This window comes from Lipotes vexillifer, unplaced genomic scaffold (assembly GCF_000442215.2).
Source record: "Lipotes vexillifer unplaced genomic scaffold, Lipotes_vexillifer_v1.1 scaffold474, whole genome shotgun sequence".
Lineage (NCBI taxonomy): Eukaryota > Metazoa > Chordata > Mammalia > Artiodactyla > Lipotidae > Lipotes > Lipotes vexillifer.
Genome location: NW_006772385.1, coordinates 2797929 through 2811982, shown reverse-complemented (window position 1 = coordinate 2811982; position 14054 = coordinate 2797929). Strand labels below are relative to the sequence as shown.

Here is a 14054-nt window from a genome sequence, read left to right as displayed (position 1 = left end):
GGTTTTCACATTCAACCACACATTGAATCAACTGGGTAGCTTTGAAAAAAAATATTGATACCTGGGGCACAGCCCCAGATATTCTGATTTAATTGGCCTGATCTGTGGCTTAGACATCAGGATTTTTCAAAGCTCCCCAAGTGACTCTCATTTGCAGCCAGGATTGAAAATCGCTGCTCTAATGAATCACACGCTCTTCTTGTCCCACAGATATCTCTAGTTTGGCCTGCACTGTTTGGAAATTCTTTGAAATGTTTGCCAAAGTAAGAAAATTGAGAAATTATACATAACTATCTAGATTCTTGGCTTCTCTTAACAAAATAAAACATGTGAACCCACAATTAGCTGGTTGAGTAGTGCTTATGCCTCTAGACAGAGCACTCTCACTCCTGTTGGCCACAGCTCCCACCAGCCCCTGAATTCTTACACCTGGCTATCCTCACGTATGAATCTGCAGAGCCCTATAGGTATCTGAACTCAGGACCCTTGTTTTAGACTGTGATTTAAAATTTCCTGGAGGGAAACCATGTGGCTCGGACAGAATCAGCAGCATTAGAAAAGTACCCAATAATAATCTAAGTACCAGCATTAGGAATTTGGCCATCGGTCAACAAGGTTTATGACTCAGTACTTGGCCACCCACTGGGAGTTAGAAAACAATATAAAGCCCTATTCTAGTCTTCAAAAAGCTTACATCTCAGTTGGGAAAACAATAACAAGCATGAACGAATTCAAGATTAACACAGAATAGTTTATAATTAAATTGCTGATAGAAACTCTTAAATGCCTATTTGTTTCAAAAAAAGAGTTGGATCAGTAAGAGCTTGGTCTTTCCAGGAATCTCCTTAAAGAGGTGGGATTTCATCCTGTACCTTGGTAGGAAAGTGCAAGTAAGGTAGTTAGAGTATATAGGGCCTACAGGGCATATTCTTGAGGCAAAATAGAAATGAACCAAGAAGAATGCAATAATATTGGTCGTGCTCAAATGGAAGATAGGGGGAGTCCAGTGAGAAATTAATGGGAACTGGCAGCTTGGTCAGATTATACCAGGTAGAGGAATTCATTTAAATAATGTTTAAGGGCTTTGAGGTCTTGTGATTTTTTAATTTTTCTTGTTTTCTTTTGGTTGGTGGTTCACTTGGGCAAAAAGTGACACGATTAAGGTAAGAGGGAAAGAAAGGAACTAAGTCTTCCTGACCAAATTCCAAGACCTTATTCTACTAAGTGCTTTGCGTACATGAGCTCACGTATTCTCATAGCACCCTGGAAAGCGAATTTCATTATCCAGTAGAGAAATGAGTAAATAGACTCAGAGGGCAATTAACTTCCCAGGTGGCACGGTTAAAAAATAGTAGGACTAGTTTTTTTTGGATTCAAATCCATGCCTTTCCCACTATATCACACACTTATCTATCCTTAATATGAAGGAGGGACTTGTAGGAGTAAAACCTAGAACAAGCAAGACTAGTCAACACTGTAAGAGACGTCAGGACAGAGCGAGCAAGAACTTGGGTCAGAATCCAAAACTTCAAAGGATCTTTGAGAAATATCCAGGCTGCCTCCTTCTGTATCACAACAAAACCATCCCAGAGAGCATAAGAATCAAACACCGAGTCATCAGGGATCCAATACATAGCTCAAATGGTGTAAAGAAAAACTAGGTCACGTTTGGGTGGAAAGTTTACCGTAAAAAGTTTAAATGGTAATTACTGAGTATTTTGTTCATTCATGTCTTCCCAAAGTATCTGAGCATTTATTATGGGCCTTGGGGATACAGCTATCAACACAGACAAGCCCCTCCTCTTTTATAACTTACAATCTGGTGGGGAATGAGAGGAGCATAGAGACGGTGAGTAAATAATTAACAAGTGAAAATTCAGGATAACTCACGCGGTGGTGAGTACTATGACGGAAAGGAGCGGGGTTATGCTACTACAGTGCTTCCCAAACTTTAAGGCGCATCCACCTGGGAATCTTGCTAAAGATACTGATTCAGTAAGAAGGGATGAGGCCCAAGGTTCTGGATTTCTAGCAAGCTCCCAGATGGTGGAGATGCTGCGAGGCAAAGGACCGTACTCTAGGTATCAAGACGCTGGATTCTTACTGGGGTTGGTGCAGGCAAAGCATTTTGCCTAGGCAGACTTGGAGGTGACTTTAGAATTTTTACAAGGTTTAAGTACTTGCAGAGAAATTCCAATTTTCCCACGTTGACTACCTTGAAGATTTAAAGAAATGTATCACATCTCATTCTTTCAAAAAATGTTTGCCACCACTACTAGTGCCTATTTCATAATACCCTACCGAAAGATGGGAAGGAGCAAACCAGGGGAATTCTACCTGCTAGACAGAAGAAACAGCAAGTACAAACACCCCTAGGCAAAAATGTCTTAGAAAAGAAAGGTGTATCTGGCTACAGTTTAATGAGTAGATGGGAGAGTGAGCTTATATGAGAGGTGGGCGGTTGGGAGGGTGGGCAGCTAGACCACATAGGACTTTATAGGCCATAGCAAAAAGTTTAGATTTTGTTCTCTATGGAAAAAGAAACCACTGAAATACTTATAAATGGAGCAGTTTAATGATCTCATATTTTGTGACCTCACATTTTAGGAAAAAAAAAAAAAATCAAGCTGCTAAAGACAATGTACGACAGAAAGGCAAAAGCAGGGGTGGGGAGAGCAGTTAAGTGACTGCGATAGGTCAGAGATGGTGGTGGCCAGAGCCAAGGGTAGGATGTTAGTGATGGAGACAGAACCTGTGAAGGACCGAGAAGGGTTTTTAATCCATCCTGCAATCTAACAGGTTAGCCCGCCACAGTTTCAGGGATGCTGACAGAAGACCTGAGACTCCTAACTCAGAAACAAAGGACTCTTATTACCCGCAGCCACCACTGTAGCCAGAACATCAGCATTTGTGTAGGTTGCGCAAGTCCCTGTAACCAACAGAGCATAAAAATTTGAGTTCTTCCCTCCCCAGAGTTTCCCAGCATACTGGGTCTGGTGCATATGGATGGCAGCCACCCTTGGGGATGGGGAGACATTGTTCCTATCCTTCCTTTCTTCTTAAGGCAGCTACGATCAGGATGGAAAGAGTAAGGGAGGAATCAGGCAGCACGGACATCTCCATGCCAGGAAGGAAGGCACATTTGCTCTGTGTTTCAAGCATGCAGCAGCTACGCATGGCTCAACCAAACGAAGGTCCAATGTTTCTGAGCACCCAAAACCCTGAACTGAATGGCAACGTCATCATTACTGTCACTGTTCATTTCAGTTTTGGGGACCCCTTGACTCAGAGGCCAGAGCCAGATATCGGTAGCTATCTGCCTGGGCCACGTGGTTTGTGTATTTCAGCTCACTCGCCACTGACTTGCACAGACAGCAGCAACGTTTTTCAAGGAGTTCATCTTAATCCAGGGCATTTTCTGTCTCATCGTGATAACATCTCTTAGCATCTTGCCTGGTTTTAGCCTAAGGGCTAAGCAAGCTTTCCAGGGCTGCAGCTGACTGCAGGAATTCGTCCAGATTTCCTTGCGTCTGTCTCTCATTCTTTGGGGCAGCACTTCTGTCAGCATTTTCAACCCAATCCAGGTCAGGAAGAGCCCAAATACGGGTCAGTGCCTCATCTATGGCTTCCCAGAGCATTATCCTCTTTCAGGGCAATCTGACAGAGAGGGCCAAAGCTCCTTTTCTGCAGCCAGGTTCCACTGTAAAAAACTGAGACTTCTGTCATCGCAGAATGGATCTAAGTTTGGCGTGAGAGACTATACCAAGGGATGAGCCCTAAGAGGGCCTAGCTGTTGCCATTCTTCCTTCACAAGCACTGGTCGCCCTCTTCCCTCATTTCCCAAGGGAGCCAGCCAAAGTTTAAATGACTCACCTGGTCTCTGCTTCTCTGAAGTCTTCTCTTTTCAGTGTAGGGTCAGTGTAGGTGCTTGTCTCTGCAACTTTTATGTGAAAAAAGAGTAGAACTTTCTGCCCACCAAGGACCTGAATCAGAATAGGGAGGAAATCCACACCACCCCCAGAGGTGAGTCAGCAACAATTTCAGTACAGGTCTAGCAGCTCTATCCGAATCTACTTCCTGTTACTCAGCCTGCGAACCACCCCCCAAATCCTCTTCTTTAATGGCCATAAAGTGGAGCACTATTTATTGTCTGGTTGGCTGTACAGTTTGGTCAGCCTGTTTGCTACGGATCCCCAGGGACTGTTCTCAAGGCCTGTTCATCAGCCCACAAGGCCCTCATCCTTCCTCTTTGAGAAAGCCTTTCCGATCTCACTGTCACAACTGTCAAAGACCGAAGAGTCTGAGATTTTACTTGACTGACTCCAACTTAACATGTTAGCTTGCCACAGTTTTGTTGCCGCTGACAAAAAGGACTTTGACTCAAAGCAATGGCAGTAGCCAGAGCTCCGCACTGGCTCTGGTTACCTGAGCCCCACTTCCCACAGGCTATGCAAAGGGCATCATGACCACGGCACAGTCAGCGGTGGCATTACAGGGAAGAACAGTTAGATTGGGGAACCTGAATCTTCTCTAATGAGTGATATGCTGGTCCTTTGTTCCACAGGCACTACCTCTATCTTCTAGGGCTCTTTGCTATAAAAATACCATTGAAAAGAAAGTCCAGAACAAAGGCAGCCGGAGCCGCTGCTGGAAAGACATACAGAAGCCCAACAGACCATACAGGATTATCTTCCAAAAGAACCAAAAGAACTTGCTATTGGATTGGATGTGTGGGTGTGAGGGAAATGGCAAAATGAAGGATGACTCTCAGGTTTTTGGCTTGCACAAGTGGGTGGCATTTGGTGTCACTTAAATGGAGATACTTGGAGGAAAGGATCAAGTTCTGCTTCCATATTCATTCTGATTTGCCCACTACACATCCACAACAATATGCCAAGATGGCAGTTGAATGTATAGGTCTGGAAGCCCAGAAGATAAGTTGGAACTAGTACTACATAGATGAATACCATCCACATAGGAGGTACTTAAGCCATGGAACTCAATGAGATGGTAAAGAGAAGAGTGTCCAAAACTGAGTTCTGAAACACTCCAGCACTTAGAATTCAGGTAGAAGAGAAAAAGTCAGCAAAGGTAACTCAGACAAGGAACTGTCCAGTGAGGGAAGGATGGATCCAGGAAGTGATTAACCATGTCAAGTGTTTCTAGGAGTTTGAGGAAGATGAAAACAAGGCAGCATGGGCTGGGAGTGTTCAAAGACGCAGAACAAATAATTATAGATAAATACAGACTCTTTATAGTGTGACTTATAGAGGGAACTGGGCAACTGAAACTACGAGGCTGATACTTGGGCTTTGAAAAAAATTAAAAGGTATCAAATTTAAAGCAGGTGTACCGAAAAATAATGCAGCATAAACTATGACCAAAACGCACCTTTCGTTATGCTTCCCTGTGTCCCTTTAGTAGTTAGTGAGATTAGTCACCCCTCCACCCCTGGATGGAAATTCCAGTGGATACATGCAAACACTGACTGTTCACCTTATGTGAGACACCATCCTAGTGTTGGGGATACATCAATGAATGAAAACTCTCATGACCTTGGTAGGCCCATGAATGTGTGTGCCCTTAGGTGACATAAGGTCCTACATTCATTTTCAATGGAAAAATGTCTCTAGTAGGAAATTCAAATGCCTTGTCCTATGTAGTTATCAAATCATATCATGACGTAACATTCAGTATCATTTTCTCCTGAGGTCTGGCCTGCCTTGGAGCTGCAGTGGTTGGCTTCCCCTTTCTCCCAGCTCACACTCCCCAGTCCACCAGTTGCTATTTCCCTCTCAGGCCCGGTTAGAGAGTAATAAGGAAGAAGTAGGATGGTTCTTACATAACAGGATGACTTTATGATCTCTAAGTCCGCAGTGGCTAAAGACACATCCTTGGGATAACCTGGAAGGTGATTAAAGGGTGTTTTCACCTGATCATCAGAAAGGTCCTGCTGGCCTTTTTCTCCCGCAAGTCCTTGAGTGAGCTGGCTAGCAATTCGCTACTCTGAGTTGTCACAATCCAGCTACTCCCCTCTAGCCTCCTTCTGAGAAGGACTCCAGGCCCCTCCATACGGGCCCTAGACGACCCACAATGGCTCATCTTGTCTGGCATACCACTCATGTAGCGTTTGTTTTGATAAATTTTTAGAGTAAAGGACTATCTCAATACATCAGCCAGTCTCCTTGCTCTGCTACAAAAGTGACTAGCCATTTCTCACCTTCTAGATTTTCAAGAGAGGAATCAGGCTCCCAGCCAGAGCATCCTCCCAACCACAGAAAAACCTCAAACCTACTGTGAAGGGCCACAGTGACGCCCTCCTCTGTAAGCTTTAAGTGAAGAGATGGACACAATCCCCCTAAGGGGTGGAGGGCATGGAATTCACAGCACAGCTTTGGGCCAAGATCTCCTCACAGAAGCCTCCCTTCTCCTCTCCTTGTAATGTCTTAAAGTATGTGAGGAGTTTCAAAGTTATAGAAGGTTTTCTTGAAAATGTGCACATTTGAACTTGTCTCACCCTCACTGGGATATCTGGTAGCTTTCCCACTGGCACCACGGTCAAAACCGAGGTAGGAACAGCACAGTTCTAATATCATATTATACGTATATGTAAGAAGAAAAATTACGTCAGTAATGGACTTGCTATAAATAACATAGTTATGATTTATCAAGGCTTTTCCATCATGGAATTACATAGTAGACTTTTCTGAGAAGCTGACAAAAGAGAGAAGAGCCTGAAACTGGGGACCAAGTTGGAAAGCACTGGAGTGGTTAGGGGAGCAAGAGCTTTGAGATAATGAGGAGAGGGCTTCCCTGGGGGTGCAGTGGTTAGGAATCCGCCTGCCAATGCCGGGGACACGGGTTCGATCCCTGGTCCAGGAAGATCCCACATGCCGCGGAGCAACTAAGCCCGTGCGCCACAACTACTGAGCCTGCGCTCTAGAGCCCGCGGGCCACAACTACTGAGCCCGTGCTCCGCAACAAGAGAAGCCACCGCAACGAGAAGCCCGCACAGCGCAACGAAGAGTAGCCTCCACTCGCCGCAACTAGAGAAAGGCCGCACGCAGCAACAAAGACCCAACACAGCCAAAAATTAAATTAAATTAAAAAAAAAAAGATAGTGAGGAGAGATTTACTTTCAGCAATTAAAGTAAAACCAGAGTCTGAAGAATTATGATACAAGCGTAACCTGATTTTTAAAAAATCAAAAACAGAAAGAAGTCTTCTCAAGTTATGTGGCTCTTCCAGTTAACTGTTCAGTCTTCAGCTTCCTTTGATTACAGAAGGTCAGACACTTTAGGGCATGAGAAATTATTGCGATCTGGTAATAGCATCGGCTGGGAAAAGGAAAAAGAACTCTAAAATGACTCTAGGATTTACCATAGTTACTCTGAGTAGAAACTGATAGAAGAAATAATTAATTTCCATTTTTCATACTGAAAGTGATTAAATACGTAGAATCTAATTTGGGATTTTCCAGAAGATCTCTGGGAGCTGAAGCCAGGATAAATGAGGAGAGCGGAGAGGATGAAGAGTGCGGGCAAGGGAACGAGAAGAAGAGACGATAAAACCTAGTTCTGAGGTTTGCTTTCAGGGAAAGCAAAGAGGGAGCAAGGGAAAATTCTCTGTCAAGGATGGGTGCATAGAAGCCTGGAGAACAGAAAGATGGAACAGCGAGTACCTGGTGTATCAAAATTCCGGAGAGATGCTAATGAAATAATTAAAAGAGTAGGTACCCCAGAAGAAAGTTGATCATGTCCCCCAGTGTTGAATAGGGAAACCAAGAGCTGATAGAGCTCCCAGCAAGAAAGAGAAATGGAAATATGAAACAGGACCAGATTTGTTCATAATATAGTAAACCTTAAACAAGCCAAGTTGATTGACTCCAATTATCAGTTATCTGGTCACTTCATCACTGAATATTGATATTTTACTCATTGAGATTCTGACTTCAGTGGCTCTGCAGAAATATCTTTATACAAAGTAAAGAGGAAAACAAACAAAACAAGAAAATCTGGGTGAAGTCTTGGCAAGCCTTCAGGACACCAAACACAGAGAGTGTTTGCTTACAAATCCTAAGCAATGTTTCCATGTGCATCCCAAACTCAGAAGATCCAATATAATTGCTGTATTGGTTTGGCTAGAATAAGAACAGAACTGTGGATGATTTGGGTTTTTTCAGTTTGCTCCTTTTTCAGTGCTCTCTTGAGTTGGCCACTGTATTGAATTTATAGTCAAGACACTTAACTAGGCAATCTTTTCTTATAGGTGCAGACAACGACCATGTGCATCTCGGTTAGCCTGAGTGGATTCGTGGTCCTGGGCTGTTTGTTTGCACCCAAGGTGCACATCATCCTGTTTCAACCCCAGAAGAATGTGGTCACACACAGACTGCACCTGAACAGGTTCAGTGTCAGTGGAACTGGGACCACGTATTCTCAGTGTAAGTATGGAACTTGACACTGACCCCTTCATATATAGTAGGGAGCAGGCTAGAAGGAGAAGCAACAGACATAGACAGAAACAGGCAACACACGTCCATCCCCATAATCAATCTCAATTCAATTCAGTAAGTGCTGGTTTGATCACTGTGTGCCAGGTACTGTGCTGGGTGCTAAGGATACAGTGATAAGCAGAAGAGGTCAAGTTTCGGTTTTGGCAGTATGTGGTCTAGCAGGGATGAGAGACATTAAATCCATAACCACAAATGGGATTTTTGACCAAGTTGTAGAGCCAGAGAACCAAGTTTCCAGTCCTGACTTTGCAACTAGGTCAACAGGTAACCTTGAGCACATCACTTTACTGTTTCCTTCCTTAGTTGGCCTAGAGGGTTGGACTAGACTGGTGCTCTGTAAAGTATGTTCTGTGTCACATAGATGCTGAAGGTGCTTCATAAAAATTAAAAGAGGAAGATAGTCAAATAAGGTGGAAAATGCTACATCCTAAATACCCACTTGGAAGTTCAAAGCACCTCCTTTGACATGAGCATGAAAAAGGTTTTTAAGAATCTCTACAGCAGGGAAACCTATTTCACTTTGTTTTTTACAGTTTCTTAAAAGTAACTGATCACAGTAAAATCAACTGCACATCCCATGGAATACACTTTGGAAAACGCTAGAATAGATCTTCCTATTTCAAAGACAAAGGCACAGTGTTTTTTCAGCTGAGAAGGCAGTGCTAACTGAAAGACACCAGGGTAACTCCCAGACAGAATTCTCTCACCTCCTGGCCTGCAAATGTCTGCAAAAGTAGCCTTGGAGAATCATTTAATTCTTTAGAGGCATCTAAAACACAAAGGTCGCTAAAGGGGACAACCTTTTAGGCCATTTTCAGCTAATCTATGGTATGAAGTAGGAGAAATTCACTGACAGAAGGATGAGGGGGAAGGAGGGGAGAGGACGGGGAAGGGGGGTGGGGGGAGGAGGCCTGGAAGTGACAGAGACAAATGACCACTTCACAATTTTGCCCCAGCCGATTACAAAGGAAACTTTGAAATAGCTCAGCATCACAAAGTGAGCAATCGCATTAGTGCCCCAGTTTCTCCAACAAAGTGCACAATTTTATAGGGCCGCCCTTTTCCTAGCAAACAAAGGGAAGACGGATGGCTGACAGCACGTGTGCAGTGATGCGCTGTGTATACCACTCCTGCGTCTCAGCTGCTATAGAGATGGAGACCTTATTGCATTTTCAGCTAAATTTCCAGGTGTCACGAGGGCCGAGTCCCAGGACCTGGTAAAACTTGTGAAATAATTTTCCTTGAACCTTAAAGAAACCTGCTTATTTCTTGAGCAAACAAATCTCTTTTCCAGCAGCTGAACTATAAAAGCTAGCTAGTCCAGACCAGAAAGAACTGGCATATAACTAATAATAATAACTAATAAAAACAACAATAACACAGCTAAGAGGAACTATCATTTATTGTTTCCTTTGTGCTGGGCATTGTGCTAAGTACTTCATACACGTGTGCACATGGGATATAGCTTCTTTAACGCTCACAACTCTTGGGGATCTACCCAAGGTCACACGTATTGAAAGTGGCAGAAGCAGAACTTAAGAGCCAGTTTCTCTGATTTCAAAGCCAGGGCAGCAAGCCGGGAAATTTCCCATGAGCTACTTACTTGGTAGACTTTCCAGGGAGAACAAAAGGAAAATTACCCTAGGCTATGCAGCATGATTTACCTCTGGGCAGAAAGAGTCTTGTTGATAGCTTAGAGCTCTTCTTGGCTGTTATTAAAACAATTTAGCAGAGTCCCTAAGTCTTCCACAGACACTTTTCAGATCTCATACGTCCAAACCTCAGTAATTTAGATATGGTGGCATTTTCTAATGTATGTACTAGGAATTAATAAATTCCTGAAGAGTTAACAAGGACACTTTACCCAATCGAGTCTCCCCTCAGAATTTCAGAAATGTTCGTTTACACAAAAACAATGTACTGCAACTGCCATGGACCTGCTTAAGCGGTCACTCAGTATCTAATCTGCTAGTGGCCCAACTAATATTTCAAGGTAGGAGTCTATCCAGCCCACATTTTAGGACTACTTTGTTACTCAGTGAAATTTAATTTTTTTCCTTAAAAAGGTCTAAATTTAGATCTCATTTTTCCCACAATTTTCCTCTAATTAATCCAAATTAAAGAAGTGGCAGTAAAGTAACAAAGTGAAGTCTTTGAGTGGTATCTCTAGGCATTTCAAAGTGCATAAGTAACGAATCCATTGATCTTTTATTTTTATTTGTAATTCTTTATCTTTTACTCACGATAGTTTAATATTTGTGGGCTCATTTTATCCCATGTGTACAAGATATCACAAGTTCTATTTTATAGGTGAGAAAATAAGAGAAGTTACTTCTCAAGGATATACAGTGATTCAAGGGTTGACACTGGATTTCCTGACTTGTGATTAGTATCCTTCCCATTTTAATAAATTGGAACCACTGTCATGAAATTCATTAAAGTCATTAAGTGCCTGAACGCCTTCTAAGCACGGTGGTGAATAGGACAGAATCCCTGGTCCCAGGAAGGTTAGTGTCCGGGGCAGTGTTTTTCATACTGTAGAATGTAATCCATTAATGGGTCATGAAATTTATTTAGCATGTTTGACCAGCATTTTTTAAAAACGGAAATAGAGGGACTTTCCTGGTGGTCCAGTGGTTAAGACTCTGCACTCCCAATGCAGGGGGCACGGGTTCGACCCCTGGTCAGGGAACTAAGATCCCGCATACCACACGGCGTGGCCAAATTAATTAATTAATTAATTAAAATAAAACTGACCTATTATTTTTAAAAATAATAAAAAATATAAAAATAAAAGAGAAGAGAATAAAGTATCTTAGAGTGCATCATATGTAACAGGGTAAATAGTATCTCACCAAGTTTGCTCAAGTTTACGTATGGGTACCAGGTTCAGGTAAAACATTTATTTCTATGAACTGCAATCAAAGATATTTGAAAGCCACTTGCCTATGGGATCTAGTTCTATGTATAAACGTGTTACTGACCCACTATGATGAAAATTTAAGCAACTGGTTTAATATTGCAGTGCCTGTTTCCTCCATTATAGATTCAGCTCATCCATCTCCCTCCTAAATACTGGGAAGTACGCTGTTTAAAGAAACAAGAAAAATCCTTAAACTGCTCTGCATTCATTAAGTACAGCATATGTTTTTCTTAGGTTGTACATAATTTATGTTCTTCTGGTTAAGTATTTGCAGGCATTTTATTCCAATGGATTATTGTTCCCAGTATTGCTGCTCTTTTTCTGACTTAGTGCCTCCAGAGGTAAAAACAAAAACCCCACGTATGGACGAGAGTAAGCTGGTATAGCAACGGAGTTACTCCCCGCACAGACACATTTAGTTATCTATTCCCTCATAACGAACTTCCCCCAAATTTAGTGGCTTAAAAGAAATCCCTTTTGTTATCTCTCTTGATTTAGTGGGTCAGGAATTCAGGCAGGGCTTGACTGAGCAGTCCACCTGCTCTGCAAGGCCTTGACTGGGGTCCTTCTGTGGTGTCAGCTGAGACTGAACTGATCTGGAGGGTCCACCGTGATTCACTCTCATACATGGTGCCTTGGTGGGATGCCTCTCCACATGGGACCCAGACAGCATGACGGAGCCCACCCAGATTCAAGGGGAGGGAGGCAGACTCCACCGCTCAAAGAATTTGTGGCCATTTTTATTATGCTGCACTCTCCAAATCCCAAATCCAACCGGTACTGCACTCTTAGCAGGGATTAAGTGACATGACACACTTAACCTTATGCAATACCGAGAAGTCACCTTGACTGGAGGCTGCGGCCATATTAATTCAGGGTTAATTCTCTGGCAAGACAGTAGCAGAGATACCACATCACTTTGGAGTCTAAGTGAGCTCCCTGACAGCAGCTAAGGTGGCTGACAGCAGAAAGAAGCTCAGTTAGCGGGTTTTAAAATCTGAGCAGTTGCTCCAAAAAGATAGAAAAGCATGGCCAAACTCAGAAGCAGGCATGGAAGAAAAAACATCGTTAAGGACATCTTGGAAAACTCACCATTTGAGAAATGTTTACATATTGCTGTATGCAAAAGAGACCAATTTTAGTTGTATCTGATTAACTACATACAGTGAGAGTCAGAATAATAAAAATGAAACAGTAACTTTTCTCCACTAAGTGTACCCATAGGCCAGTTGTCCCCAATATTTGTGTATTAAAAAAAAAAAACTCTTGAAATGGAGATTCCCAGGCCCCACCCTTTGTATCATGGGGTCTTGGTAAAGGCCAGAAGTCTGGTCGGTAACAGATACTCCAGCTGGTTCAAAAGAGATGGTCCAAGGAAAACGGTTTGAGAACCTTGGCCCAAACCATCCTGTCTGCTTCATCCACTGCTATCAGTGCAGAGCAGGGAGCTCCACTCAGATGCCCTCAAAGAGAAAGAAGGCCCTGGGTTCAGAGAAGGAGAGGCCCTTGAAGTCCCATCCTTTGCTTCATGATGCCAAGAGCCACATCCCAGCACAGTCATTTCCCCCATTGCTGTCCGAACCCTCCACAGAAGGCATTTCTCCCATAGAAGCACCTGGCCACTCAAGAAACATTTACTGAAGGTGGGAATGCACCTTCCAATAGCAGTAGAACTCAGAGACCCTGAAATCCTAAGTTCATATTTATAATGCTGCTCCCACACCCACACACATAAGTAAACATCCTTTGTATTTGGAAGAGGAAAAAAAAAAAAAAAAGAGGTCATTCTTTGTTTTGTTCAGCTTTAGAAGCAAAGGAGCTTCCCACAGCTGATTCCCAAAGACAGGCAATCAAGAACGTATGCTGAGAATCTTAGCATCTGCAAATTCAATGATTTTTTTCTTTTTTTAATTAAAAGCCTTCCCTTCAGCACTACACCTGGCAGCATCTTGTTCTACCAGCATGGGTGCAGAATGTAAGTGAATGGCGTCATTTTGAGGGAGACAAACTGGATGCACACGTGAGGTTTGGCAGCATAAAACGCTATAGGCCCTGCGCAGGTCGGAGTATTGCTGACGCTAATATGGGTTTGCATCAGCGTAGGCTCGGGGGAGAAGAAAGAAATGGAGTGTGTCCAACAGTCTTCAGAGCTATTATGTCCCCAGACGTGGTCCTACAGCGATGTGTATCTCTCTTGCTCACGGTGATCATTCAGATGTATGTATGTCATTATCATTAAATCAGCCAAGAGGCTTCTGCTAATTAATGATGCCCAGATTTGGGTCCCGGAGGAGCCATGTGCATATGGAGATTGATTTTCTCTGCCACAACCTTATTCAGAAAGTCACTTGTCTAGGTGGTAATGTGCGAACTGCTCAATTAATAGAATTATTCTTTATCACTAAGCATTTGCACATTATAAAAAGAAAGCAGCAGTCTAAAAAGATCGAGGGAACCGTCTTCTAGTTTCACAGTATAATTTGCCACAGAGCTTCAGCAACAGAAAGCAAGTGCCGGAGGACAAGCTTTTGCATTTATCAATGGCCAAGCTTTGAAGATACCCCAGTTGGCCGGGGCAAGCCATTGTTCAACTCTGAACAGGACTTTATTAAAAAA

At 43.0% G+C, this 14054-nt stretch overlaps 1 protein-coding gene across 3 annotated transcripts in view; it reads left to right on the top strand.

Moving 5' to 3' along the window:
* GRM3 (glutamate metabotropic receptor 3) overlaps window positions 1-14054 on the top strand; it is a 236365-nt gene that overhangs the window by 213504 nt on the left and 8807 nt on the right. For all 3 annotated transcript variants that reach the window (XM_007447476.1, XM_007447477.1, XM_007447478.1), the window contains one exon: window positions 8269-8443. In XM_007447476.1, the coding sequence (XP_007447538.1) occupies window positions 8269-8443 (175 nt within the window). The remainder of the gene's footprint in view (window positions 1-8268; window positions 8444-14054) is intronic.